General features: G+C 40.4%; 1 protein-coding gene across 9 annotated transcripts in view; it reads right to left on the bottom strand.

The window, feature by feature from the left end:
• Positions 1-9,895, bottom strand: part of AIG1 (androgen induced 1) — a 123,673-nt gene extending 113,778 nt beyond the window's left edge. For 4 of the 9 annotated variants that reach the window (XR_007777076.1, XR_007777075.1, XM_050972112.1 and 1 more), the window contains exon 1: positions 9,451-9,835. Coding sequence is in view for 5 of the 9 variants with exons in the window: in XM_050972112.1 (XP_050828069.1) it covers positions 9,451-9,591 (141 nt within the window). In the remaining 4 variants the exon portion in view is untranslated. Of the gene's footprint in view, positions 1-9,450 lie in introns of all 9 variants that reach the window. The other 5 variants (XM_009095339.4, XM_050972117.1, XR_007777077.1 and 2 more) reach the window with 4 other exon arrangements.
• Between the last annotated feature and the right edge of the window lie 5,583 nt (positions 9,896-15,478).

Here is a 15,478-nt window from a genome sequence, read left to right as displayed (position 1 = left end):
TAAACTTACTTCAGTAGTAGCAGACCAATTTACCCTGAGATGTGCACAGCATATGGAGAGGCTATGGAACAGAGCAGCTCTTATGACAGTTTGGTATTTTCAAATTATGTGCAGCATAGGTAAGTAACCATTATATCAAAAGCACACAAAGATGTGTATCCACACCTGAACATACCAAATCCCTTCCAGCCTCCTGAATGTCCAGTTTAAAAGTACAGTGCCATCCAGTTCCACACAGCAGAGATTTCTACTGTGACTCACACACTCTTGGGACTCACTTCCTGGGACGTACTGGAATGCAGACAATTGTGTCTACTGCACAGTCCTTGGAACATAGATAGAACAAGTAAACCCAGGTTAAGAAAGTTTTCACAGCATGGAGTCTCCATTTGTTTGCAAGCCTAAGTGAACAGCAAATGGGGACCTCTGCATCTGTCAGCACATATGGCTTCTAACTAGGGACAAGCTTTTCAAGCACCCTGCGCTGAGCACAGCACGCTAAGCCAAACACGTATGCGCAGAGAAGTGGTGCTGTGGCACCAGTGCCCCCAGCCAGGGGGGCTGTGCGGGGAGACTGTGTGTGTGTGTAGGAGGAAGAAATGACAGAGAGGAAAAGGAAAGGAGAGAAGTCTGAGGGAGCTAACACATGCTGGTTTAGCCAAGAAATACCAGCCACCCTGCATCTCCACCCTTTGCTTTCCCTCACTTTGTCCTCATAGCCGGCAGTCAAATACCTAAATACCAGTTTGTCACAACACAAGACTGGTCGGCACGGTGCACTCTGACACCTACGTGCCCCAGGTACAAAGTGCTGTCATGTCCGATTCCTTTCCTCCCTCACTTCCTACTTCCTTTCTTTACACAGATGAGCCTGTGCAAGCACTGGCCATAAACAACTTGTGTCTTCCCTATGGGCAAGGGCCCCACTGCCATGCCTCAGATCAGCCACTTGCCCCAACATCAGCTGTCTGAAAGGTTTCCACCACTTTCACAAGCATGTGCTTGCCAAGCACCTCGCATGGAAAACATCCCTTTTGTATTCTTGCATTTCACCAATTCATATAGCAGCAGTCAAGTCAGCAGTCTCTTTTTCTTCCTTTTGCATCTATCTGATCAAGTACATTTAGGAACATATGCCACCTGTACTTTGCATGTCGAACTCCCACTCGTGCTGAATTCTACTAATATTAGCAATAATAATAAATAATGATTTATTACTTATGTGCCGCCAGGACCAGAAGGCTTCAAGACACATTATAAAATATACACAAATATGGGGAAGAAAAAAGTAAATTTGCCCTCAGGTACATAAACCCCTAGGTTTAAAAAAATATACAAATACAGACAGCATTGCCTGAAACCAAAAATGAGCCAAACAATCCCTAATAGATTAAAATTTAATTTCTCAGCTAGGTCCCTCCCTGCACAAGCAGCTCAAACAGTCTGAAGAGTCTAGCAGCATTTGAAGAGTTAAGATTCAGCCTCTTAAATTGTTTCAGTTGGACCAATTAATTGCAAAAACCCACCACCCCTTGTGTGTTGCTTTACAAGTAAGGAAGAAATTAGTGAGGGATTTTACATCCTGCTCTCCTGCACATTCTATTCTACTTTACCAGGACACCAAATATTCAGCTAGGAAAAATGCAGCAGTACTAGTTTTGTTTTAAGCTACACTGCAGAGTCCTCATGCACTTTAAAACAACTAACCTGACAGACAACTGCAGCAAAAATACCTGAACCATGTCAGCTACAAACAGAATAAAGTGGAAATTATTATACAACTTCACCTTTTGGCATATTTGTTTAGAAAACCTAGTGTAAACTGGATGCTTGTATCAGCAGTGGCAAGACAGGATGTTCAGGGAATACAACTAGAGGCATTCAAATGGTACTTTGAAACTCTCAAGGGAAAATTGGGATTTAGCTACATTGCCAGAAGAAGCCTTCACACAAATGAAAATCAGGTTCTTATTTTCCCCTAGCATTTCACATAAGCTTAGCCTGTTTTGAACCAACAGAATCTCTAAAATTTGCAGCATAAAAGCAATTTTGCAGTATTAAAAGAAAAACCCAAAACTTAATCACAGTTCTAATTGGGAGAGGGGCTTGTTTTTAAGTCTTACCAACACATACTTATAAATGTTAACATAGAGTTTCTTCCTGTCTGAAAAGTCTGGAAGTTTTACTTCCAACAGATATTTTTTTTCTTCAGAGTTGGGTTAACTTTTCCATCCACTAAAGTTAAACACAGCTTTTTGTAGTGCGTATTTAACTATGCTGAGTTGAAAAAAATCTTACATTATACATAGTAAGAGTAATGGAACAAAGCCTGCAAAGCTTTGAAGACTAATAACAAATTCAGAGCCTTGGAAAATACAGTACCGGGAAAATGTAATTATACAAATAAATGCTGGCAAATAAGGCAAAATTTGAAAAAGCTTTCACTGGAAGGATGAAAGCTTTTCATACTCATTCAAAGAGTTGGTTTACAAAATAAGTCAGTTGTCAATTTTGTTTCTACCTTATATGCCTTATTTATCCATATATATATATACATATAGTGAAACATCAAGACGAGAAGACTAGGCCTCATATACAAATACTTTAAAAAATCCCAAAAACCTACACTGAAAGGAGTTTGATGTCTTGCATGAGTGTTTTGCAAGCAATAACATCACTTTTATTTCAAATACAGAAATATCCAATGTGAACTTTCTTGTACACCAATATTTATTTCACTCTTGAATTCTTCAGAAAGGATACAAACCTGTCACTGCTGGTGATCTTTTTTATATTTACTGTCTGGAATTGCATTAGCAATTAGAACTACAAATGACAAGAAATTCTCCACTCACAATGAGCTCCTCCCAACATCAGAGACTATATCAAAGTAGCGCAATTAGAAAAATGTTTTCTAAATATTCCATTAGGATATGCAGGCCCTCAAAAAACGTATTATTAGATATGGAAGGTTGCAGCATAGAAAATACTTTATCTAATAGAAGAAATCGAAGATTTTTTTTTAATTGGTTTGTTCAGGTACATACACACTCACCATAATCCCTCACAATGAATCTCATATATTGTGTTCAACAGACTGCAGAATTGCCTATTTTTTCCAAATTACATTCTATCGTGTTACTTTATTCAAATCTTCAAACTTATATCTCTGGAATGTGAAGGTTCTGTCATTTCATAAGGGCTTTTCTTTACTTATAGGTCAACTTCAGATTTGTTGTACAGTGGCATATTACCACATATTCTTTTTCAGCCTAAGGACTACCCACATGGCAATCTACCCTACAAGTCCTTGTACATTCTAAGGTTCATGTAACTGCAAAGAATCAAGTATTTGATTTTTATTACAAATATATTTAATTTAGAATACTAAGTTTGCAATTTTCTATATTAGTTAAGAATATTATTTGATAGGTTATATAGATCATTACTACAACTTAAGAAGGTCAATCTTCCAGAATCTATTTCTTGTATAAACTTACGTGGCTGCATTAGCATAACACAACTATAAGGTCAAAAATCCATTGATTAAATAATTTTTAAATACTTATATTCGTAATGGATTAGGACAGCTCAGAACCCAAATGACTTCAGCAAAGAACACTAACGTAAAACACTAGATGTGTTGTCCTTGTTTAAACTAATTGTTTAAAACAATTTTGCCATATGAAGGCATATAAGATTATCTGAATTATCCTTACCACTGCAATAAAATTTTAAAGAAAACAATTCAACTTTTATACAACTTAAGTAAATAGGATGTTTTTCAAAGGGCAACTGAAAGACTACTAAACCAACTTCTTGAAGTTGTCATCATTTGAAACTCTTCTGGCAAAACTCTACAGACTGTAAACTGGTGTAAAGCACAGAACTGCTGCATATCACTTACCTGCTCCAAGTTCTAAAATAATATTACTGACATTAGTTAAATCTATCATCATGAAAAGTGATCCAATTTTTCCTCTCTTCCATTCTCCTGCCTTACACTGCCAACACTATTGCCAACACAAATAGTTCAAGATAGCCATAACTTCCCTGAGAATTCCCAAATTAAATGTACATCATACTTAAGTACAATTGTAAAATAAAGGCAGACTAATGCAATGTGAAAATGGAACACTTCAATGTAGTGCTCAAATTCCACTCAATTTGTAACAGTGCTACCAACAGCAAATGGAAAACACGCATCTATGAATAAAGAAGGGTGACACTATTACATTTTTATTACTGCATCAACAGCACTATACATTACTCTTCCCCAGACATGTTTACAGCCCAAGAGTGAAAAAAAAAGCTCTGAAATACTTAAAAGGCTCTCCTACATATATTGTTACCTTTTCTCTCAAATACCTTAAGTATCATTAAGAAACCTCATCTTGTTATTCCTTAAAAAACAATCCTTTTTTATGTAAACTGATAAATTCTCCATTGACTGTATTCTCTGTAACACCACAGAGGTATTTAGATATGATGGTTAATTACTGCTGGGAATAATGCATAGTAATATTTTACACTTCAGGAATCTTTTCACTCAAAAGCCATAAAACACTTGCATATCAGGCTAACTTTACAGATGATGAAAAAGAAAATCATAAGGTGAAATTTATTTTACTTAGGGAAATCTTGTAAAAGAGTCATAGTTATATTCCATAGAATGTGTTTTCACTTTTATCCTCTGCTTGTGGCAAGTGTAACCCATATAGTTAGCAATGAAATTCACTCACTTTCAAATAATACACCAATGGTACTGTTCATTATTCCTTCATTCTGAAACTATTGGCCTCTAGAATATTTTCTGGTCCTTTTATTTCCTATCAGCTCCACTAAATCGAAATTGGGCACAAATCACCAAAAATTTTTAGCTGCATTTTGCTTAACTGATATCTTTTTTTGTTGTCCAGTAAATGTATCTCATACAACTTAATAACTAATACACTAATTAAATAAATTATAAGTCTAACAACTCCAATTTCTAGTCCTGTTGATAACAAGGTCCTCTGAAATTTTTTAGACACAAGGATATAAGTTCTGACAACTTATATGAACTTAAATCAAACTAAATCTAAAGGTGTTTTCTGAAAAAAACCCACAGCATTTACTGGCAAAAAATCTGTGCTGGGAACAGAGCACATACCTATTTTTTGTAGAACTCAATCTGCCAGGCAATGTATAAAAAGTTCACACAGACATCCTGCTATTTCTATCAAGGGAATAATAAATGTATAACTCAGGCAGATTTATATATGAGCAAAATCTGTTCCTCTCTAGCTTTGGCTGCGCTGAATCAAGTCAAAGGAATACCCAGGTCAACATTCTGATATTCAAAATGGGACTATTAATTTTATGATGATTAATCATAAAACATAACACTTGAGACTGCTTCCAAAAATCTGGCCTTGCTTTCTCTCTCTTTAACTACCCTGTGCTGCCTATCAGGGAGACCTTAAAATTATAAAATACAAAACCAAAAACATATAAATTTGGTAATATATGTGCACTTGTATCTTGGTTTATTCTACTTTTTTGAGGAATAAGGTTTTCAGAAAAACTGCACAATGAAAACTAGAAGCTATTTAGACCAGCACATCCCTTACTAAGGAGGTACATACTTACAACTCTAAGTTATTTTGTGCTAATTATTACACACACCCAAACACATAAAGTAGATTTGGTCTTCTTCTGGCACCCACAGGCTCTCCACTTAATTCCAGAAGACAAATTCTATTCAATTTTGCCTCCTCCCCCAAAAAAGTAAGAGATCCAAGAGAAACTGAAGAATAAAATGCAATAGCAACTTTTAAACTAGTTGGTGCAATGGATTCCTCAACAAATGTGTATTTATAAAGGCAAGTGTGTGATTGCAGCATATGCAGGATGACCAAGTACTATTATCATTAATCCAGCTACTTCAAGTACCTACAGAACTGTGTAAGGAAAATTTCTGAGAGATTTATATAAGATGACAAACTTGCTGCAAAGAATATTTGCTGGCATCATTTCCTGCCTAACTTAAATTTCAGCTATGGGGCTCAACAATGTATTAATGGGATGTGGAAAAGGACAGTGCTGTCCTGCAGCATTCTACTATTAAAGCACAAAATCATGAATCTGAGTTAAACAAAGGCAGCCATACAAGAAATTTTAGGTCCATTTCTTGAAATATCCCATCTGAATCCAGTTCTTTGCTATTTTCACAGGCACTAACCTCAGGGCTCGGTTTGTGTTTTGAGTTTAAATGAAAACAACATGTAGTTTTGAACTAGCCTGAATATTCAGTTTCATAATTCCATTTGCTGGGTCCACCAACTGATTTTGGCAGCAGCTCTTTACCTCTTCATACCTTGGTTTTCCACTCTATACAAGACAAAGAAGACACCGCTGTCTTTTCTGTGTGGGCTTTGCAATATACAGGTACTAGGCAGGTATCTTTACCACCTTTTCAAAAAGCAGGGTAAGTATCTACCACCTCTGTATATGAAGAAGAAAGGCTGAAGTGGAGATATTACTGTTAGTAGCAACACTCAGGAGCATCTTGAATGTAATGTCAAAACATATTGCCTGTGCATTGCTTCATAAACCTGAAAAATACTCCACTGTCACAGGTGTTTTAAGGAATGTTGCCACCAGATTTGCAACTGCAAAAAACCAGTAAGTCATCAGAATGACAGCAGTTAAAATTCATTGGTTGCACTTGTTTTCTTTCCTAATTCAAGGGCAGAAGAGATTAGGGATGAACACTGGTATTCAAGACAATTAGATATGAACATCCAAAATACTTTAGATCGACATGGACATTACATTTGTATTTAAAAACTTCCTCATAATGCTCAACTTCCATGAACAGTATGAGGGCTCAAAGTCTACTGTTCAAACCACTGCATACACTTGTAATGTTTTACTGCCCCATGTTTTAGAGTCCAAACTACTAGATTTGCATAATTCTGTTCAAATGTATAATACCTGCTGATAACTGTAAATCATTTCTCACAGCACCTCTACAAAACTGGCTACTTAAGACTCCAAGAGATATATGGATACTGAGACTGGAACGAACATCCCTTTGCAAATGGACAGATGGAAAAAATTCCAAATTACTTTTCAGATTAAATTAATAAACTGACTTTTCCCAGAAACTGGTAGCAGTTTTTGGAAGCAGAAAGAACTTCTACGTGCTTCTGTGATGTCAAAGATGAAATCTCTGTTTGTGGAGGTACAATCTGTAGCAAGAACACATGTCTGCCAAGACGCTGGCATTGATGATATTTTGTCTAGACAGCCTTTGAATGTGACTGACACAGGAACAGTGCACATGGCTGAGCAAACTGAAACTTATGGAAGAGCTTTTCAAGACTTAGTCAAGATACAGGATTTTGGAAATGTGCCTAACATCCTCCAACCATGCCTCCTGGTAGCCTCCTCAGGAATCTAACTGGTTTTGTTTCATCAGATCTCCTAGCTGTCCCAGGGAACAGAAAGATACATTTGCTCAAAGAAGATACTGGCAGGGCCATTTGGACATAAAGAAATATCATCGGCAAGTGGAGAGCTCTACATGCTGGCTAGAGTCCTTACAGTGTTCTGCTTTCACTGAGAAAGGCATTCAAGTCATTGAACTGTTTGTTATTTTGAAGGACTGAACACTGTAAGAAATAGCTAAATCTTTTCTCAGCTACTGAGCTTGACTATGAGAAACACATGACAACTATTAGGTAAAGGACAGAAATAACTAGCTGCAGTTGATAACTATTCTAGCTATTTTAGAAAGCACTACATATTTACCATGACCTTTTGAGCCCTGACAGAAGTAGCCTGGACCATGTACATGCTTTGATGGAAAAGCCCATGTGAACTTGCCATCGACAAGGCTATAATTTTTGGGAAATGATGACTATCATTTAGAGTTAAATTTTCACTGTATGACAGCCCTGGCTGACTTAGTCCTCAAGCAACTGTCAGAGTTAGGAGAAAAGAGAAAAAGATGAAGGAGACTCAAAGAGATTTTCAGCTTTTAGCTTTGGCTGGTTCACTTCCAGTTCAACTGTCATTGAAGTCAACAGCCACCCCCCTAACTTACTGGGATTTTATTTTAACTTCTATTAACCAATATAAGAGAGTGTACTGTTCAGCAACCCAAAAGGTAAAAAACATAGATTCTAGTTTGTCCTCCAGAGAAACATCAAGCCTTAAGACTCTAGAGTTGCAGCATAAGTACTAGTTACTGCTGTGGAACCTCAGAGCTCCAGAAAATTTTTGCACCTGCAAAAAAAAAATTATCCTGGCTAAGTGAAAAATACAGCAGATGCTTCATCTCTGCAAATAAAATATAAACCTCAGTCTCTATTTTAACCTTAACTAAGGTTAACTAAGTTAACCTTAACTTAATCCTGACACAGAAATTTGCACACTTGACTTGCTTGGCTATGAGTGTTTGAGTCTTTGGTCTCCAAGCCCACAAACTCAACCTATTTAGTCAGTACCATGAGTGTAGGCAACAGCAGCAGTACTTGTGAATCTACAATGAAGTTCTGAGAGAGGTGTTATCACTGGGAGGCACTGAAATACTTGCATTTTGGGACTTTTCAGTGAGTTGGAACGGCAAAATTTCTCACCTAGTTACACCGTGGATACAAAGAAAAAAAAGTATTTTGATCTAGGTACTAGGTGTAAGTTGGCTATCATATTTCTGAACCAGAAACGAATTTTCTCCTCCCATCTCCTCTCTTCCTCCCGTCCCCTCTCCTCCCACCTGCACTAAGGAAACACTTGTTGTGGGGGCAGCACGCCTAGGAAGCTCAGGTTAAAAATGGCCCTGACTAGCACCTGGTGTTCTCCAGCAGGCCAGCGTGCTGGTGACTCTTACAGATCTGGACCCTTATGAAGAAATATGATGAAATGACATGTCTTTTATTTCATACACTCGTTTATGGATTTGCAACTAAAACTAACTGGATCTGGCTAGTTGGAGTTGCCTGGCTCTTTTTGCACCACTGACACACTTGCACCTGTCACGGATGGATTCCTCAGAAGGGCCAAAAGGAGCAAGACATATATTTTATTTTGACAGCACACGGGAGCCAGATGCTGGGCCAGCAGGTTCTGGTGTTCACTGTCGGCCATTAGAAAAGGCGAAACACATCATCACCGCTGGCACGGGTGGCAGGCCGGCAGGCGCACCTTCCCCACGGCCGCTTACAGGCAGCAGCCGCTCGGCTTTGTCCGTGCCTGTCTCCGTTCAAACCACCCGGCTCCGCGGTGTCCGGCCGGCTCCTCTCACGGCCGGCCCTGCAGCCCCAACATGTCGCCGCCCCGCTTTAAGGTCACCGCATGGCGAAGCCGTCGAGCGCCGGGGGCCGCGATGCACCCGGGCCGCGGCCGCTCCACGGGCAGCCCGAGGGAGGGGGCAGGGCCACGGCCGCCGCCGGGGGCACTTACCAGGTCTATGAAGGTCAGAAATTTCCAGCTGCCTCCATAGGTCTGATGCGCGGGCATGTCAATGGCCTTGTAATTGCACAGGATGGAGCAATAGGACAGGAGGATGGCGGCGCGCAGCACCTGGCAGGGCACCAGCGCCATGTTTGCAGCGCGGGGTGCGCCTCCGTGTGCCCGCGTCTGTGTCCCAGTGCCCCGCGTGTGAGTGTCCGTGTGTCCCGGTGTGTGTGTGTGTATCCCTGTGTGTGTGTGCGCGCCGTGCGGGCGGGACTCCGAGCGCCCCCGCGGCCCCGGCCGGGGCGGAGCGCAGGGCCCTCGCGGTGCGGCGGCGGCTGCGGCGGCAGCAGCGCGGGGCAGGGGGGCCGCAGGGCCGGGCGGCGGCGGCAGCCGGGAGGGCTCGGCGCGCTCCCGAGCCTCAGCTCCGCGTCCGGGCCGGGCCGGAGGAGGCCGGGCCGTTCCCGAGGGAGGGGAGGGACGCCAGTGTGAGCACGAGTGAATTGCAGGACCCGGCTGCCCGCCGGTTTTCAAGCGGGAGCTACAATGAGTCAGCAGTTACGGGTTATGACTGCCTGGCTCGGAGCAACGCCCCGGCTCGTGTGTGCCCCCGGAGCGGGCGTCCCCCCCCGCGGCCCTTGCTGCCAGTGGGCGGCCTGCTGCCAGTGGGCGGGAGCGCGGCCGGGGACGCCCGGGAGAGGCCGCGGAGAGGGTGCGGCTCTGGCTGAGCGCCGTGCCAGCCGATTCGGGGCTGCCTTTCGTGTGTCCGTACCCCGCTTGTGTCCGTAGCCTTCGTGTGTCCAGCGGCCCAGCCGGACTGCGTTTGTTTTGCCCTCTGTGTTCCTGAGGAACCTTCAGGTTTCCACTCGTCCCACACAGACGTTTGCTAGAAGTGGGCTCTCCAGTGCCTACAAGCCTGGGAGATGGGAGCCTCCTGATCCCTGGGTTGAAATGAAGTACCAGCATTGTAAGGCATGATGCCCTGGGACATCATACCAAGGGTGTGGAGCGTGTCTTACAAGAAAGGTTCAGGGAGCTGGGCCTGTTCAGCCTCGAGAAGTGATGACTGAGAGGGAACCTCATCCGTGTCTGGGAATATCTTAAGGGAGTGTGTCAAGAGGATGTATTCAGGCTCTGCTCAGTGGTGCCCAGCAGTAAGAAAAGAGGGAACGGACAGAATCTGATGCACAGGAAGTTCCACCTGAAGAACTTATTTACTGTGCACTGGAACAGGTTGCCCAGGGAGGTTGTGGAGTCTCCCTGACTGGAGATGTTTGAGAACCATCTGGACACAAAGCTCTGTGCCATGTGCTCTAGGATGGTCCTGCTTGAGCAGGGAGGTTGGACCAAATGATCCGCTGTGGTCCCTTCTAACCTGACACATTCTGTGATTCTGTCCTGTCAGCAGAGGTTTGATCAGCACAGGGATCCTTGATACTAGGAGAAGTCAAGGGGGGGCTCATGTTTTGGACTCCTACACCTTAAAAAAGAAAGCTCTTAAGGTGCTTGATTGCAGGGTAAATATTAAATTGCTCCACTATCTGGAAAAGTTATTTTAAGTGGGAAAAAACCCATGAGCAGTGGTGTTTGGGCTTGGGTAGATAAATCACTTCTATAAAAAACCATCTCCATACATCTGTCTTATGAAATAAATATTTGAACAATAAGGTGCTTTATCATAGTTAAGCTACTGGAAGGCAAAAGGAATCAATGATTGTGCAATGCATTCCCTGCTTCTATTCCACTAAGTAAAGTCAAAGCCTTTTCATCTGATATCACCTGTGCTCAAGTTCTGCAAAAATAAAGGGCTCTTAGGAGAACACGTGCTAGCAGCTATCCTCAATTAATTTAGCACTATTCAAGGTCTCTGCTTATGGAGAGGAGTTGTATGTCATATGTATGAATGTATAAAGAATCCTCTAGAAGCACAAAGCATGGATTTAGCACCAGATGCTTTAGATAATCTTATCCATCAGTTCACAGACCCAGCAAGCCCATTGGGCAATCATACCCTTGTTTGTGGCATGTGTTTTAGTCGTGCAGGCTGAAAGTCTTGCAGTCTCCCTGAAGCCTCAAGGTGCAGTGTAAGAGTCACCTGAGTGTAATGTAGTGGTCTGGAATACAACAGGACACCAGACTAGTGACATTATCAGTGTGACCCAGCAGAAGGGAGTCTGTAAAGAAGCATAGTTGCTGGTGGGGACCTGATATCTGTTCTGTATGCATGCAGGAGGTTTCACTTCCTTGGACCTGTGAATATTCATTAGTGGCTGAGATGCATTGAGTGAAATCCTGGAGCACATCTTCTGTTTTGGTTTTATTCAAAAGGAGTCCAGCTTGCTTTCTAAAACTGTGTCAAGTTGCAAAGGCTCTCAAAGGAAAGTTACTCTGTGAAGAACTCTATAGTGTTGTAATCAGCCTCTTGACAGCCAGGGTTTGGTGCTGTCTGAGCCTTAGGCAGCCCATCCCCTAGTTTTTTCCTGCACCACCTCCTACAGTATACTCACTCCTTTGGTCATCTCTGTCAATAATAAGGCACTAACTCTCACTGAGCATTATAGGATAGCCACCTTTAGCAGTTTGCATTTTAGTTGTGTGTAGGTTAAACAGTCTCCAAGGTTACAGCACCCTCAAAACTTTTTTAAAACTGAAAAACCACGCAGGCATTTTGGAGCCCCATTTGAACATTCTTCAGTTTTACTCTCCACCCTTCAATAGACATCTCAGCAAGGCTCACAGAAAATCTTAACCTCATTAGAAAAGCTTTCACTAAGCCTTGTAAGTCAAGGTGAAAGTCTAAATGAAGCAGAATGTTGTACATAATAACACTCTTGTTCCTCTTTTTTTTTTCTTTCAGTAAAGAAAATCTCAAGGCAGGCTAACTATCATGCCAGGCTCAGCCAAAAACTCTTCTTTATTAGTCTTTAGTCAAGAACTCTTTCTTCTTTATTATGCATTTCTAATTTCTACCTTTGAAAGGAAGCATAAGTATATTGTGGGTATGTTATTTGAACATGTGTCCTTTCTAAAGGAGTATCTGTTGACTCTGTACAGTGTCCGTATAAGGACTAGATTAGACTGGAGCCTGCCATTAGTCTGTATGTGCTGCTGTGGATTTCATACTCTGTTTATTGAGAGACAAGCAGCAAAGTCTTTTGTGACTGCTGCTGAAGTTGGTCTGCAAGGGATTTTATTTTCCTTTGGATTTGGTCTTAAATAGTTTCCAGCAAAGTAAAATTTAGAAGTTTACTGCTTTGACCTTTACATTGCTGTATGTACTTTTTGTACTTTGGTAAAATGTTTACATTTCAGGTTTTGGATTAAATGTTTAAATCACTGTTAGGTAGATTTTAACCATGTAAACTCTGATATTCAGGGCTACCCTGTCATTTTTCAGATTCCAATGATTAAATACTTGTTTGTATGTCAATTGTGAAAAGACTCAATTGTCATAAGCCACATACTGTAAATTTACTTGAAAGTGGGATTTTGACACAGGTCATAGTTGTCATTCAGTTGAGATGAGGGAAGGCATTAGAAAGGAGAAAGAGTTCAAAGGCTGGTGTGACTGGGATGGGAGATGTTAGTAAGGGCTGTCTACTACAGGAGAGGAAGCAAGATGCCTAAAAATCTGTCAGAGAACTGAGTGGGGAAAAAAAAAATGGGTGGTGGGGGGTTTCCCATCCAATTATATAAAATGAGTAGCATGGTGTTCTTTCTACTTGGCACCTTGACAGAATAAAACATAACATCTTGGAGTCCAAGTTTTGATCTTTTCTAGGCAGGCTAGCAAATTAGAATGTTGAAGGAATATTTGGTGGATTTTTTTTTTTTTGGGGGGGGGGGGGAGTTTGGGTTTTTTTGTTATTTGTTTTGCTTGGGTTTTTTTTTATGGCTTTGTGTTTTGTTTGTTTTCCATTTTTTATACAAATGACATTTGAATTTCTGAACAACGTTTTATTTTATGAATATCAAAAGATATTGGTAAACTATCTGTGAGAGAGATTTTGAGACCCATATTGGGCCTTTCTTTAATTGTTTTAAATGCAGATTAGTTGTATACAAGGAATTATGCCACAAACACTTCCCTCCAAAGTAGTAGTAGTAGTAGTAATAATAATAATAATAATAATAATAATAATAATAATAATAATAATAATAATAATAATAATAATAATAATAGTAATAATGTTTGTACTTGTGGAAATTGCTTGTAGGTAATACTGCCTCAACACAATGTGCTCATGATGATGTACCTGATACTGCAATTTCTAATATCTGAAGCACAGAGTACAAACTGTGCCAAGGTAAGTACTTGGATGTGTGGGAGTGTGACTCTCACATAAGCAGACATGCAAAAATTAAGCTTTCTTGTGAGGAACATAAGTGAAATTTCTGGAACGCAATGCAAGTTAAAAATCAACAGGAAATTGTTGAAAAACCTTCTCAGTGCCTAAGAGAAGAGTTTTTAGAAATGTTCTCAGTTAATATGTATATGTTTAATATGTAGCTCTTCAGTTTAATAAAGTACCACTTGGGTAGGAAATGGCCTCATGTGTCAGGGGAGGATTCAACTCAAAATGTTTGGTAAAGACAGATGCTGTAACTAGGCCTGTTATCAAAAGTACTAATAAAGTTTAGGCAACTTTTTATTTCTTCATTTACTTTGAATAGGTATAAATTACCTATATAATAAAGATTGAAGGGTGGAGGAAAAAAGATAATAAAAATTATAAGACTGCATTCATACGTGGTATAAAGAGCAAAGTATCTAGATTTATGGAACTACTTCATCTTCCAATGACTGATTATTGCCAATTTACCTTCACATTTATGTTTAAGAATTACAGTGAAGTTACTAATTTGGCATATTTTGTACTGCATATTGTACTGTATATCTATCTATATGTATTTCACAATGGAGAAAAAAGCTGAAGCAGAGATGACCAGGAGATTAGTGAAATAAAGCTTGGGGCAGATAGAAATTGAGTTATCTTCCCTGCAAGTTAAACTTGGCTTTATCCTGAAAAAACATGAACTTTCTTGCTATAAAGATGAAATTAGTGAAAAAACTCATTATTTCACCTTCCCTCTTTAATTGTAATGCCCCAAAGGGATGATTTTTATAAAGAAAAGGCCTTATTGTACAGGTCAGGAATTTTGAATGTGTAAGTGATGCAGGGACTGTGTGAGCAGATTAGCTTCTCTCCACGTTTGGATCAGATAGCTTGTGTGTTATAAAGCTGTTTCTCGGTCAGGATTTAATATCTCAGTTTCATATACTTTCTGTTGAGTACATCAGACAGCGTTAGGGCACAAAGGGAAGGCAGGTAGCAGGCCCTGAGGCACAGAAGTGTGCTGCTGACTGGGAGTATTCCACCTGCCCACAGATCATATGGCCCTCTGTAAACCAGAGCAAATATTCTCCTGCTGTAGCTGCAGTCTCACAGAAGGATGTGGCTTTTGGGAAATGGTTTAGAAACATGCAGTGCACAGTTATAAATTATCTGCTGTCATGTTTTAAGGGCTTATCCCTTACATTGCATCTAGCTATTGTCAAGTTCTTGGAATGAGCTGGATATTAGCACCATGCTCTAACTAACTGAGCTGATCTTGGAGTCAAAAGATTCGCAGAATATTCTGAGTTGGAAGGGACCCCCAAGGATCATCGAGTCCAGCTCTTAAGTAAATGGCCCATACAGGGGCTGAACCCACAACCTTGGTGTTAATTAACTTTGGTGGATATGCATTGCTGTTTAAGAATATCAGTGAACAGTAAAAAAGCAGAACTGTTTGCCATGGGGAAATATGACTCAGCTTCTTATTCATTAAAAATGTACAAATGAAGACAAACCAATTTTCCACAAATAATTGTAAAGCCAAAAAAATTAACCCTGTGTGGAACTACACACTAAAGATCTGCCTTCTCTTCTTTTGGTAGAAGACAATCCTGGCAAGTAAATTTTTACTAGTTACCATTGAAACACAGAAAATCCCATCTGAACATAAGAAGATGCTGTTTACTCTCAGATTGGTT

Source organism: Serinus canaria, chromosome 3 (assembly GCF_022539315.1).
Source record: "Serinus canaria isolate serCan28SL12 chromosome 3, serCan2020, whole genome shotgun sequence".
Lineage (NCBI taxonomy): Eukaryota > Metazoa > Chordata > Aves > Passeriformes > Fringillidae > Serinus > Serinus canaria.
Note: the sequence above shows the minus strand (reverse complement) of the source record. Positions and strands in the feature narration are given on the sequence as shown.